General features: G+C 45.9%; 1 protein-coding gene across 2 annotated transcripts in view; it reads right to left on the bottom strand.

Annotated features, from left to right (window-relative positions):
* LOC139060239 (activating signal cointegrator 1 complex subunit 3-like) overlaps window positions 1-14,967 on the bottom strand; it is a 462,385-nt gene that overhangs the window by 242,574 nt on the left and 204,844 nt on the right. For both annotated transcript variants that reach the window (XM_070539311.1, XM_070539312.1), the window contains 2 exons: window positions 10,484-10,709; window positions 5,664-5,914 (listed from right to left, as the gene is read on the bottom strand). In XM_070539311.1, coding sequence (XP_070395412.1) covers window positions 5,664-5,914; window positions 10,484-10,709 — 477 coding nt within the window. The remainder of the gene's footprint in view (window positions 1-5,663; window positions 5,915-10,483; window positions 10,710-14,967) is intronic.

The following is a 14,967-nucleotide window of genomic DNA, read 5'->3' as shown; positions in this document are numbered from 1 at the left end:
AAGTGTCTTGCAGCAGCCACAAGACGTACACGATGAACTTGCCACACGTCCTTGTCTGTATAAACGTTCGTGCACGTTCACGCAGCCAACCCTCAGCTTGAGTAGTTGTGCTCTAGCGCGACGAGGCAAGCCTCGACTGCGGACACGGGGCGGGAACGTTCCATTTGCATAGCGCTGGTATGGATGCTGCTTGAGTAGGTGGCGACGACTCAGCAGACGAGCGTCATCAAGCTTGCACAAAATTTCTGGGCAGCCACAGTTGTTATGAGCGCAAGTTGAAGCGAGTCGATCAGCCTCTTCATTTCCGGCGATTCTTACATGTGAAGGTATCCATTGAGTAACGAGAGATACCTCACGTGATGAAATTTAGCTCGCAGGGTCAGTAATGCTGCGCACAAGTGGACAATCAATCTCACTGCTTTGTAACCTGCTATGGGCAGCATGGGAGTCTGTAAAGATGGCAATCTTCGGTGTAGTTGACTCCTCTTGCATGTATTTAAGTGCAACATTTATCGCTGCTAGCTCGGCAATTGTTGAAGAGGCTAGATGGAGTATATGAAATATACGTCGTACTTAAATCAAAGGACAGAAAAAAGCCGCAGAGGCGCCTTGACCGTCGCTGTGTACAGATGCATCTGTGAATACTTGAAGATAATCTAGAAAACTTCCGAACATGTCCCACTGAGCCAGTTGGAATATTGCTGGAATATTGCCGGAACAGGCATATATTGTGTAAGTCAGGGATTGTGAGGTAAATGGGGAATCCATGTGTGCTGATACCTTTCGGAGGTGGAGGCATCTGTGAATACAAATGTCCTTGTCTGCATAAAGGTTCGTGCATGTTCACGCAGCCAACCCTCAGCTTGAGTAATTGTGCTCTAGCACGACGAGGCAAGCCTCGACCACGAACGCGGGACGGGAATGTTCCATTTGCGTCGTGCTGGTATGGATGCTGCTTGAGTAGGTGGCGACGAATCAGCTGATGAGTACAGATGAGTGGTATACTTGGAGAGCCATTCTTTGGTCACAGCCAGCACCTCTAGCAGTCAAGTCTGTAACATATATCGCTATAGTTCGACAACTGTTGACGAGGCTAGTTTGAGTATATGAAATATACGTCAGACTGCATTTCGTGGAATTCGTGATCCGCGAAATGCACAACCAACGTGCACTCAATGTGGGCACAGGTACATAAATCAACCGGCAAAAGCCCTGGGACCTTTCTAAAACGTTTTCAGTGGCTTGCGGCAGAGGGCAGCACAGGAAAATGAAAAAGGCGCATTAGTAGGTGTGCGCCCCTAGAACTGCAAATGGTGATTAAGAGTAAAGTAGGCCGAGCACTGAGGTTTTTACCGTTAGTTTCTGTAGAAGTAGAACTGGAGCTTTTGTTATTCGGCCAACCTCTAAAGTACAGTTAAACCACGGCGTAATGAAGTCAGTAAAAGTGGTAATTTCTTTCATTATACAGTTAAATCTCAATATAATGAATCACGCGGGACCACCGAAAATTGTTTGTTATTCTGAAAGATCATTATAGTGGAAAGCCCAAAGTAACCACTCCACCCATCGACCTATCGGTTCATAAGTTGTCACCACTTTAGCTCTCCACAAAAACGTTGCTGTAGGCTTTTGGTCCGTGGTGTTGCTTGCCATAGATGGTTGTTGCCATAGATTCTACCACACGCACCGCCGAAGCACCGTGAGTGACGTGCAGAATGCACACGCTGAGAAAACTGACAAGAAGGAAGCTCCATGTCGCCTCATAAGTGCAATGTTTCTTGTTCGTTTGCTTTCAAATTCCTTGCCATGGACACCACAACTGCCTCATTCGAAGGCAGACACCTGAACTATTCCAAAGTGCAAGCGCTCTAAACGACACCATCCGGAAAGTGCAAAATGCGCCCGAGTGGCATGCTAGTACAGAGCTTACATTTCTCTGCACGCGTAGCTAGTATGCCCGCGGAAAGAAGTGAGAAAGAAAGAGGCATGCGCAGGAAGAAGGGCAAAAGAAGGAAGAGACATTGTTGGACGGCGCATGCACTGGCAAAACCTGATGCGTCACCTCCGAATTGGGTTAAAAAAGACATTCTCTCCTGCTCTCTCTGCCATTCAGGTTTTTCTAACTCGTTCGCCACGATGTCCACTTTCAGTGCCTCGTTGTCTGCTAGCCTACTGTTCTGGCTGCCATGGAAGATACGCGGAAATCGAGGAACCTCCAGGGGCGCTATTCTGGACATTCCGCCATTTTCTTCGGAGCGTGACGTAGGCGCGACGCAAACAAAATGGCGCTGGTGGCCCGGTTTTGCTTACGTAACGTGACGCCAACTTGACGTTTCGCCTAAGAAACTGAAATGAAGGCACTGAATGTAGCGTTATCGGTAAAGCAAAACAGTTTTCCTCCGCAGTAAAAATAAAGCAGCTATCTCAAAGCGTATGATTATTCTGTCGAAAATGCTTCTCGCTTCCGTCGTCTGCTGCGTACAAGCCGTCGTCTGCTTCAGTAGCTCGGATGCGTGTCCCTGGAAAATGGAATGAGTCATCGCATGTTCGTGCCAACGCGCTTGTTTTCTTTCTTGAGACAACATACGCGAACTACCAGTGGTGATGCGCGCACGTTCTAGGCCACGTTATCGCTATTTCGTGAAACGCAAGTGACTCAGCCCGACTCGGCTGGCTTAGAAACGGCCGAATATCACCGATAGCGTTGCGCGCGCCAGAGATATCCACTAGAGCGACGCAAGCGCCGGCGCTGCCATCTCTTGTTCATTTCGCTGGTTACTCGCACCGCGGGAGGAAACTTCAAGGCGCCGCCTTGCGTACATTTCTTTTTGTAAGTTAGAAAAAGGCTGTTGTCATAACTTTTGATTGTGCGAAAAGGCATTAATCTCGATTACAATACAAATGCAGCAGTGAAAAGTGGACAACATTGCTGAAAGTTTGCTATATTCAACCAATATTATTTCGTATTTACGCGTTCTTTTAAAAAACGATGGCCCAAAACACAAATCCCAACACCACCCGAGAGCGATGCAAATACTATGAGCACGCGTTATGAACAAAAGATTTTCGTGGCGCCAAACGACGGGGAAAATGTGGCGATACGCATTCCTCTCGGCTGCCATTGCATATGGCTGCCCATTAGCATAATTCGCGCGGCTCGTCGCAGCAAAAATTATGGCGGGAAATCTCAGCAATGGCGGCCCTGCGCAACGTCACGCATCGTCAAAATGACGTTTACGAAACAGCCCTTCCTGTGACGCTCCTCATGAGATATTCCTTCAGCCAATCAGCAAGCTGGCATGGCGCATATCTTGAATCGCCACCACATATTCGCGCAATTAATAATAATAATATTTAGGGTTTTACGTGCCAAAACCACTTTCTGATTATGAGGCACGCCGTAGTGGAGGACTCCGGAAATTTTGACCACCTGGGGTTCTTTAACGTGCACCTAAATCTAAGCACACGGGTGTTTTCGCATTTCGCCCCCATCGAAATGCGGCCGCCGTGGCCGGGATTCGATCCCGTGACCTCGTGCTCAGCAGCCCAACACCATAGCCACTGAGCAACCACGGCGGGTATCGCGCAATTGCAGATGCATTGCACTGGCTTCTGCACGCTACCGCTCACATTCTTTTTGAAGCGCTAACATCACAATATATCTGCCAAGGACCAAAAAAAATGTATTAGTCCATAACATTTGCAGCTCCACGTCACGTTTCGTCATCTTGATGAAAACGCAAAATTGCATTTTGCAATACTTCCGCTTCCCGGCACAAATTTCAAAACACGTGATCTTTCGACAGCCAATCAGAGAGTAAACATGGCGGATAATGGCGGCCGTGCAGCCGCCATGCGTGTCCAGAATAGAACCCCAGATTTCTGAATCGCAGTTTGTAGTACTGAGGCGCTGTTAACATGACATGGAAATTGAATAATGATCATTATTCTGAAATGTTTGGTATCCTGAAGTTCATAGAACTGAAATATTTTTTGCACTGGAACCACAAGTCGACTGGGGATTTCTGAAAACTTCGTTAATCTGAAAAGTTCGTTAATGTGGTGTTTGTAAAAACAAGGTGTTATTGCACCAAATTTTTAAATTTGAAATACAACCTTTTATGCAAATAAGTACAATTGCCAATGTTATTTTTTTTTTCGGATGCAAAATTTTTCTAATTATTGGGCAATCAAAAAAAGTAAACATGAATGAGAAAAAAAAATTTTGTTCAATTTGAGAGTTGGCAACGAAAGATACGTATGCCATGTCAATGATATCTTCACATCGGTGGTACAAAGCACATCCAGCCACACTTTCGCATTCCCTCTGCCCCAATGACTGATAGCGTCACCAGCAGTGGGACAGCGGTGTCAAGTAAAGTGCTGGCAGCACAGAAGGTCATCTGACTTTTGCTTCAGTGCCTCCGCAAAACTTGAGATTACGCAACTGCCTGGTACCAGACACAGGGGCAGACAGTACACTACTCCAAGCAATCTTGGCACGCCCATTCTTCGCACGTGCGTCGGATCACCCCTAGGGCGCACGGGCTGCGTGTGCACGCCCAGCCACACTGATGACCATGCGTAGCCATGATGGCTGTGCCAGAAAAGGAGATGCACGCCAACCACCACCTCACACGTGCTTGATTACGGAACATGACACTGCTCTGCTTCGGGTGTCGGTTGATCTTGGTCGTGCGGCATGTGATCTGAGAGTTGTATTCGTAAGCAGTCGCTTGTACTTCAACCATTTGTGTCCGAAAAAGTTTCCATATTATTTTGATATTCCTGCACAGCGGCAGTGAAATTCCGTCGTACTGAAATAGTGTATAAACACACATCATATTGAAGTCTTAAATATATGGTATTCTATGATCATGAAGTTATTAAAAGGTAAATACTTTTTGTTATATTGAAGTTTAGTTATATCGAGGTTTAACTACATAACTTGCCTTCAAGCTGTTAAGAACTGGCCAACCTGATGATTATGAGCAATGGTGAATGACCAATGCATTTGACAATTACACCACGTAGCAACTTATGATGGGGTCAAAAAACTACCCATTGCAATAAGGATGAGCACAACGAGAACAAGGTAAAAGCGGGGGTAAAAGCGCACAGCTGCAGACTGGAACGGCCTTCCTAACGACGTTGCTGTCATTATGTGCCCATCCAAGTTCATCGAAAATGTAAAAAACTTCCTGTTATTGTGACTATGTATTTTTATTCTTGCCACCCCTAATGTAACGCTCCATTTATTGGAGCCTTTAAGGTAATAAAATGAAATGAAAAATGAAATGAAATGAAATGAACGTTTCTACAAGTGGACTCGTCTTTTTCAAGGCGGAAAAAGACAAGTCCACTTGTCGAAATGTTGGCTCCCGCTTTTACCTTGTTCTTGCATTGCTCACCGTCTTGAATTTACATCTCTCTCCTTCTCCGTGTTTCCCCTTATTTCAATGAGGTCATTTACAATGTGTTGGGTGAATGTGATAATTATTTAAAGTGTTAAAATATACAAACCTAAAGTACATAATTTTCAACCGCACAATATTTTTGGCTGCAGGTACTGCTTTGTTAAATTGAAGTTTGACTGCTCATGCAGCTTTCACATTCCCAAAATGATCTCATACGTGCCCCAAGATTTACTGTTTGCAGCATACCTGGTGTTTCGTGAGAATGAAATATTCATAGTGGTAGATCTCGTCAGAGTTTGGGTCCTCCACCCAGATCCAGAAGGCCTCTGCCCCTTTGTGGTATCGGTCGCACCATCGAAAGTCAGGAGTGATGTCCAGCTGGACCTTCAACACTGTGCGTGTGATTGGCTGGATCCTGGGCACCACTACAATCTGCGGTATCTGCCTGGCCAACAGCTCCACTGTTGCCCCAGCCCGTATATTGTGCACCATCATGCCTGTCCCAGGAGAAATAAAAACTGTCTTAGCTGTAGAAAGCTAGAAGGCACTCACAAGTGGTCATAGTAATAGACAAAGCAAGTTGCTCACAGCTCTTTTTGAGGTGCACCTGTTTACCACTTGACCGCACTGCTGATGCTCTTAACAGCAATTACATAACTAAAAAACAAAACGAAGGAACATACACACACACACTTGTGCACTTGTCAGATGCAACTGCCATGGTTGCCATTAGGTAGATAAAGTTCATATAACAAAAATGGGTACAATGAATTATCAGATATAAAGAAGCAAATATAAAATTTGGTTGGTCATGGAGTATTCTCCTGCTATATTGAAATGAAAATGTGGGATCCAACACAATATCAGTTATAGCAAAGCAAATTTTTCTGTGCATGTGCTTCAAAATATTGTTACGGGGTGAAAATATATGTATTTACAATATATACAGTTACAAGGTTGTAGCTCATTAGCCAGGGCAACACCATCTACCGATCCTCAAGACACTTCAACCTCCTCTTTACCTCCCAACATCCTCTTGTCCACAGTGGCACAAACTTGTACGTGACATTAACCCTCAGTGGCAGAAGCATCGTCTCGATGCTTCCTAGGATGTCGACTCAGTGTGCGAGTTATAGGGCTTTAGTCGCGAAATGTGCAGAATTTCAGTTCTTGGTTGGGTAGAAGACGTCAAGTCACAGGTGATATCTCCTATGTGAGGCTGGTAGCGCGAGAACTCGGTATGGCCCGATTTATCGCGGCAGCAGTTTTTCGCACAGGCCAACGTGACAGGAGGGTACCGTATTTGCACGATTGTAAGTCGACCACTTTTTTAAAATTTGAAAGTCTGAAGTTGGGGGGTCGACTTACAATCGAAACCAAAACATGGCCCCGCCAAAAAAGCGAGGCCAACGGGAGCTACAACGTAGTTACAATTTTATGTTTGCTCTATGGCCCTACCCGTATCTTTTCGCTATCCCGCGTGTTTGTTCACTTTTTGAAAGGGTTCTTCAACATTTTTGAGAGTTTTACAGTGCACGCAACACTCATGGGGAGGGTGTCAATAGTTGATGGAAGTGCCGCTGTTCCCAATTGCGGCGGCACCCTCAGAACGGCGGTGCTTGCGGGGAGTATCCGTAGTTCATGGAAGGGCAGACACCGCTCACGGGTTTCTCTTTCTCTTTTGAAAGTCATTGGCATTGGTTTGACGCATTCCACTTGACTGCCGGCTACTTCCATGCTTCCCCAGTCGTCATGAGTGCTCCAGGCCCACTAATTGTTCGGCACTCATTCAAAGCAGCGTTAAGAGGGCTGCCATTCTTTACGCTGAAGAAACAAATCACTGCGCAGCGGGCTGCAATTTCGATGTTTCTGAACGGGTGGTGCGAGAGTAGCGACTGCAGCGAAGCGAAATTTTCACCTGTGACAGCAAGTGAGAAGTTTCCCACGTGCCGAAATCTGGACGCTTTCTGGAGCTGTAGGCTAACTTGCGGCGTATGTCGCTGAAGTGCGTGATCGGTTGCTGCCAGTGAAGTGCGACATGGTCATGAAGCAAGCCCGGACCTTCGCCTTTTAAGGCCCTGCTCCGCCGTGAGTACAACAAGTGGCTGGTGGCAGAAGACCGTGAAATTACGCCAACCGGACCAGTCAAAAGAGTCTTCCTGACGGCTGCGTGTGGTTGGGTGCATTCGGCGAGGGCTGCTGTTCGACAAGATGTCGTGGTGCGGTCATTTGCCAAATGAAATGTGAAATTTCGCTGGACGACGACGCACTGTGGGACAGCAGCAACACTGACAATGGCAGCACTAGTGAAGACGAGTAGTCCAGTGACCATGTCAGCTACTAATAAATTTTCGTTATCGAATGCGCCCTCGGGTATGCTCCTTTTTTTTTTTTTCCTGTCACGCGATATGGGGGGATCGACTTACATTCGAGTCTACTTACAATCGTGTAAATATGGTAACTAAAGCAGGACAAGGGATCCAGGGTTGAAATGAACGTCCAGACAACGACTGTCGTAACGGTGCTTTTGGCTAGTCTGAGACACCAGAAGACGGTCACGGGCAATGCGACATGCTGTGGCCGCGCGAACAATGGCGTCGTGAGCACAGAACATGGTAGTGGTGTCATCGGAAGGAAGCAGCGAGTCAAAAAGCAGGAGTGGAGAATGGAGAATAACCAGTAATATCATGACGCGAGCAATTGTACGCAAACGTTACGAAGGGTAAGGTGCAGTCCCAATCCCGGTGATAATCGGACACGTATATGGAAAGCATGTCCATGAGTGTACGGTTGAGACGCTCGGTAAGTCCGTTTGTGGGTGGTGGGCCGTCGTGAACTTGTAGGACATGGAGCAAGAGTGAAGAAGGTTTTCGACAACCTTAGAAAGAAAACAGTGGCCCCTATCAATGAATAGCTGATGTGGGGCACCATGAGGTAGGATCACCTCATGAAGGAGAAAATCAGCCACATCAGTTGCGCAGCTCGTAGGGAGGGCCCGCATTATGGCGTAAGGCATGGTGTGGTCCACCGCAACGGCCACCCACTTGTTGCCCGAGGATGAAGTTGGAAATGGGCCAAGGAGCTCCAGGCCAACGCGGTAAAATGGCTCCCTGGGGATATCTATAGGCTGAATGTGCCCAGCGGGAGACAATGGAGGCTTCTTGCGACGTTGGCACAGTTTGCAGGCAGCGATGTAACTTCTAAGAGATGGATTAGCCCAGGTCAGAGAAATCGCCAGCACACACGGTCGTACATACGGGAGACACCCAAATGACCAGTGGCGGGCACATCATGTAACTGAGGCGTAAATGTAAATGAAATCATGTAAATGAAGAGCGCAGATGCTGGGGAACGACGAGAAGCAGTTCAGCACCATGTGGATTCATATTGTGTCGGTATAAGGTCCCATCCTGGAGAACAAACATACGAAGGGAAATGTCCTGTTGCTCTGACGCATTTTGACCGTTTGTCTAAAGTCAGATGGCACGAATCGAGCATGACCGGCTCGAGAAAATTGCTGGGGAAACAGATGCTTGCGTTGACCCGCCATATTGACAACCTGACTTGCCGCTGGTGACGCTTTGATTTTTTGTATTTTCGGCAAATCATCGGTCAATTTACACCATCAAAAGTGCAACGAAGCTACGGACAGTGTTTTATTGTGATGTAAGCCGATTATGGCTAGCAAATTTATAGACCAGCTTCCCTGAAGTCATCTTCCCAGTTTGTTAATGTAGCTCCTCGCATTGAAAATGGCACTTATAGTCGGAGGGACACTTGTTTTGTGCTTTTTCTTATGTTTCAGCGCCAGAAGTGCTCTTTAAAGCAGTAAAACTTTGCTCATCGAGCACACCCCATGGACTGCTACGGTGCTGCCCACGGTCTTTTGGCCACTTTTCGGCACCCAAGAGATCGCAATTTTCTGGAATCACAAAGCGTCAGGAAAACTTTATTCTCATGTGGATTCTATCATGGGGGACACCAGCGATGCAATTACGACCGAGATTAATGGTTTGGGTGCACTGCACCATGAAATTCGACAGCTTCCGTTCGCTCCATAGTAAACAGCTGAGAGCACTCGGCACTTGCTTGGTACCTGTTACTAGGTGGTCATCAGTTGTGGGTTTGGTACTTTTATGGCCTGTTCTGTGGCTGCATGAGACTAATTCGTCGACGGTATTGACACGTGTATTTATATCGGGCGACCAGGTTTCACCGCCTAACAAATCTGATCAGCGGTTCAAGCGCGTCAGCTTTTATACACAATCGTCGAATGTTCCAGACTAATCGTTGGGACCCGCGTGCCTTCCATAAAGTTCTACATCATTCGCGTCAGGCGAATAAATCAGATAACACAAGGTTCGGCAACAACAGACTGCGGATAGAAGCATCGATAACTTTCCAGAAACTTCGCGTCCCGCGCTGTGCGATAAGATTTGTTAGGCAGTGAAACCTGGTCGCCCGATATAAATACACGTGTCAGTATTAATGTGACAATGCATGCACAAAAGGGTTTCCATCGACGGCGATGCCTTCGCTCGCCACCTAACTCTAGGCGGGTCAAGCTCTTTATGTGCTTAGAGTAATGTGGCATAAAATGTATGCATTTGGGTTGGGACCGAAATAAATTTTGAATAAAGTGATTTCGGTATAACGAGGGATTACTGTGTGTGTGTGTGTGTGTGTGCGTGTGTGTGTGCGCGCGTGCATGTGTGTGTGTGCATGTGTGTGTGTGTGTGTTATTTGGCAGAACAAAAGGGTGCTCATGGGCACTAGTTTGTCAGCAAATAATTCTGGACTATGTACACAACCTACTCGGGATGACATACCAAAAAACAACAAGCAAAGCTCGACAACAAGCAAAACTCAGGAAAAGAGGCAACCAAAATTCTGCTTTAATAAATAACGTCTTCATCACCTAGCTTGGGAGTAACAGACTCATGGAAGCAACAGGCAAAGGTGCTCACGAAACAGCTTTGTTTTAGCAGTTCATTCCCCATTTATACTAGCAAGTTTCCAACTTTTCGTCAGACACACAACAAACAAGTGCAGCCTTGAACCCTCACCAATGTCCTTGCCACTGAGGTCCTTTATTTGCTCCAGGCTCATGTCTTTCTCCTCAAGGTTTCTCAGCACACTGCAGCTGAGCTCCGAGAACTGTTTCAGCGGGGTCTCAAAGTGCCAGGTCTGTCGCTCAACAACCTTGCACAGGGTCAGCATGCGGCCTGCCATAATGGCCCCACCAGCCCTTAGCACCATGTCAAAGAGCGCTCGAAGAATCCGTGTGGCATTCTGCAAAGGAAATGGCACCAGAGAAGAAGGTGTCATTCAAAAACGCCAGTCACAAACACGATGCATAGGGGCCAATGAGTGATTTCAGGCACCATCCCTTACGGCAGCCGCACATGTTGGTCCCATTTGTCCTTTCAAAGGTACACTGCGGAGGCTTACAGGTCTCCACATTGTCTGCACTTTAGCTTTTGTAAATAGATTTTACAGGCAAGTGCACAAATGGCACAATCCACTTTTTGCATTGCACTGTTGCGCCACCTTAGCTGGCACCTCAAGAATCAATATGTATGACTTTGAGGCACAGGGATGCAGAGAGGCACACTACCTGAAGCGACCTGAAATATCTTGGTGCAGTTATCAGCAATTTTTGAAATTTTCCTTTTGTGGATCAATGGGCGCTTTTTAGGCAGGTCACCGATGCTGACCACTGCATGGTGACCAAAAAACATGAGTCACTGCAGTGCAGCTATGGCTTTTTATGGTGCTTTGCCAACAAAGCCAATCACCATATGATGGCCGCTGAACAAATGAATGAACGTTAGCACACTGTAATGCGATAGCCACAATGACTGAGCTTGCATTTATATTTGGTCAGGCTCAATATGAATCCCAACGTGCTTTGGAATTTGAAATGCGCGAATTTGAGCACTCAGCTGGCCTACATCATGTTTGACCAGGTGTTCATTTCGCTCAGCAGATGTTAACCCTAGCATAGCCTCTAGGTCATGCATCTGCCACTGTTAGACCTGCACTGAAAGTATCTAATAGGACAATAAAAACTGCTCTTATAGTGCAGTTTCGACAGTAGTGGCCATAGCTCTAGGGGCAACAATGCAACGAGAGTGTTTCTACAAAACTATAGTATGTACCAGAACAGTGCATTTGTTCACATCAGCACACACACAGCCATCACTCGCTGTTTGCTTAAACTACAGTGGAAACTGCTCAGCACTGACCTGAGATGGCAAAATGCTGAAAAACATGCAGGTTTATGCATATGAGAAGCGTTATATCACACTGAGATGAGCCAATATGTCCATCTCAGCACTTAGAAAATGGCGATAACAGGAGGTCGTATAGCAGGCACGTACCCAGGAAGGGGGGAGGGCCTGAGGGCCTCCCCCCCCCCCCCGCCCCCAATGCCACCACCCCTCACACACATTCCTAAAGCACCGCCAAATCAATTTTCAGACTCGACAGCTGTTTGGCCATTTACATTTTGCTACCTTTTTCTTTCCTTTTGGATGACTGTACTTATCGGCATCTCCTGCAATGTGAAAGCCAGTTTTCTCATTGATGTGGTGCCCGCGTGATTAGCTCGAGATGCATTCAGTTGTCACCATCTATTGCAATAGTCCCGTGCATCCCCGCTGCTTCTTGAGATCAACCTTCTTTGTTTAATCTGATCCAGGGTCCAGGAAAGGCATTCAGTTCGCAGTGAGCTGGTCTGTATGCTCGTGGAGCCAGAGAAAATGCCAGTTGCGTTTAACTTTGCCTTCTGCTTTATTATTTCCTCTAGTGACGGCTTGCCACGGCGCTGGCAGATCCTCGGAACCATATACCCGTGATATGGGTTCGATAAGGTGGAAAATAAAATAATGTGAAAGAGCGTCCATCATTAAACCCTGCAATAAATGTTAAACCCATAAGCAATATGTCAACCGTTACCTCGTCCGGTTTTTCCATAATTGTACAGCCCTTTTTGTGAAAAATTGGCAACTGGAAACAAGAGCCGCAAAGAGTTGAGAAACCAAGCGATCTACTAAGGGAGAGAGCTGAGAAAACAGTCAAACAGGAATGAAAAACAAAAATTAACAATTTAGCCATATTTTATGAAAATGTTTATGGATCAACATCTTTTTGTTTAAAAGGGAAGTAGAGAAAATACCTCCAGTAGTGGAGAATGATTCTGTGTGTTCTGAATGACGCTCCTACAGTTATCGCTAGAGCCACCTGACATAGCCATTTCTCTGCCATGCCTATGTGGGTGTCTTTTTAACTTTCCGCGGTGGCCACAGTACGTCTGGAACCGCAGCATCCTACGCACTACGTGGTTATACGGGACTGGTGGCCACACATCGTTACGCAACTTCACAAATAATAGCGCAAGTCCATTTTGGCACTTGGTAGAACCCACCGTGGTTGCATAGAGGCTATGGTGTTGGACTGCTAAGCACGAGGTCACGGGAACGAGTCCCGGCCATGGTGGCCACATTTCGATGGGGCCGAAATGCGAGAACACCCATGTACTTAGATTTAGGTGCACATTAAAGAACTCCAGGTGGTCCAAATTTCTGGTGTCCCCCACTATGCGTGCCTCACACTCAGATAGTGGTTTTGGCAGGTAAAATGCCATAATTTTTAACTTGGTAAAACAGAAAACGAGGAAACGCAAAAATAACCTGTGATTGTGCTGCAAATATATATTTCTCTATAATTCTTCCAGAGCTAGTTAAAAAATAAATGACTGCCCAAACACTTTGTACAGATAGTTAACCAGCGAAGCTGAAAAGTGTAGCCCCGGTGTTTATCACTGGGTTAATCCCGATGATTCATTAAACGATAGCTTGGTAGGCTGTCGGGTCGTCGATACACAGTTGCTGCTTGTGCTCGGCTGCACGAGCCTGTTTTTGTGACCGGGCCGCAGTACCGCCGCTGCATAGACGAGTCCATTTCCAGTTCTGCTCGAAGCATTGCCGATCGAAAGCTGCCTGCTCTTCAGGAATACGTATGATGTGTGGCCTACCCATTTCGGAGCCGGAGTGAAACTGCTACGCACGTGCTCGGCTGCAACGGTGAGCAACGACGTCACTACTGGCGCAGCCAGTCGCACGCCTCTCTTCCTCTTTTTTTTCGTGCATGCACACAGGGTTGCACCGGTGCAGCCTTCGGCATACACAAGAGAGGCAGACGGACAGACAAATTGGCTAGCGATATACAACTTCAATTGATAAATAAAAGAGAAATAAAACGACCTAATCCAGTTTGAATGGTAAGGAGTAGCATTTATTTTATTCAGACAGAAATCAGAAGGGAGGGGTTAGTAAAGTGCACAGCAAAAAATATACCTTTTAGAAAGTTAGTAAGACTCATTTCTAATCAAATTGAACATTATCAAATATGAATAAAAAGGAGATCCACGCAGAAATAAATATTTTCGAATATCCCCTTCAGTAACGAATTATGAATGACTGTTGATACATGCATGAAACATAGATGTTGCTTGAGACTACACTGAAAGGAGCAAAATGACTTTTATAGCATTTTATTATGAGTCATTGTAATTACAGAGTAACTAAATATATGAATAATTTAAAGTCAGCCATGCTACATTTCTTCATAACAATGATTAAATACCCTGCTCGAATTACACGCACAAGTTATTCATTGGGTTCAAGCATGTCAAGAAAGAAAAAAAAAATATTTCGAGGTTGATACCAACATGCTCCACGTCAAACATCACGTAAAACACAGTAGTGCCTTCATCAAAGCAGTACTCTGTAATGATACATATCGCTTTAAAGTAAAATGGAATTAACTTGGGTTATCAGAATCGGAATGTTCAACAAGTGTAATGTTTGTGCTATATTCCTTGCTATCACTGCACAGAAATGGCAAAAATAAGCCACATCCACAAATGTGGACAGCGTGACCTAAGGAGATGTGAGCTATTTCTATCAACTGATAGCAAGATCATTGGTATGAAGCCCAAACTTTGTCGCAAGTGAGATTCTCTCTCAACAACTGGTGGGTCAACCTCAACTGTCCTGACATACTCTCATCCCACGCACAATGCCTCAGTGTTGCGTTTTACTGCTTTAAAGAGTTTATTTTGCTTTGAATGAGGGACACCTGCATTTCGGCGTCACTCAAATTCCTTGAAAGCAGCAGCGGCACGCTTCCTTTCCCATTCATTCCTTTCTGTTCACGTCCACCTTTCATCCAACAGACCATTTGAAGGATTCTCTTGATCAGTTTTACAGTCAAAGTCTGATTTTTTGGACTCCCTAAGGGCTGTGAATACGTTAGAAAAATCAAGCAGTTCGAAAAAATGAACGCGTGACTTTTACTTAAGGGCTCAAAGCGGCACAGGCACCTCCAAAAAGACCTGCCAGTACACTTATTAGGCATATCGGTGCTTGTACTGTGACAGGAGATGGCGAGTAGACGCGTCTACAATCAAGGAATACATACTGTGTCCCGTGACAATTGCGCCTTCCCACGCTTATTATGCTTCAATGCAATACTTTCGCATATG

Source organism: Dermacentor albipictus, chromosome 5 (genome assembly GCF_038994185.2).
Source record: "Dermacentor albipictus isolate Rhodes 1998 colony chromosome 5, USDA_Dalb.pri_finalv2, whole genome shotgun sequence".
NCBI lineage: Eukaryota > Metazoa > Arthropoda > Arachnida > Ixodida > Ixodidae > Dermacentor > Dermacentor albipictus.
Note: the sequence above shows the minus strand (reverse complement) of the source record. Positions and strands in the feature narration are given on the sequence as shown.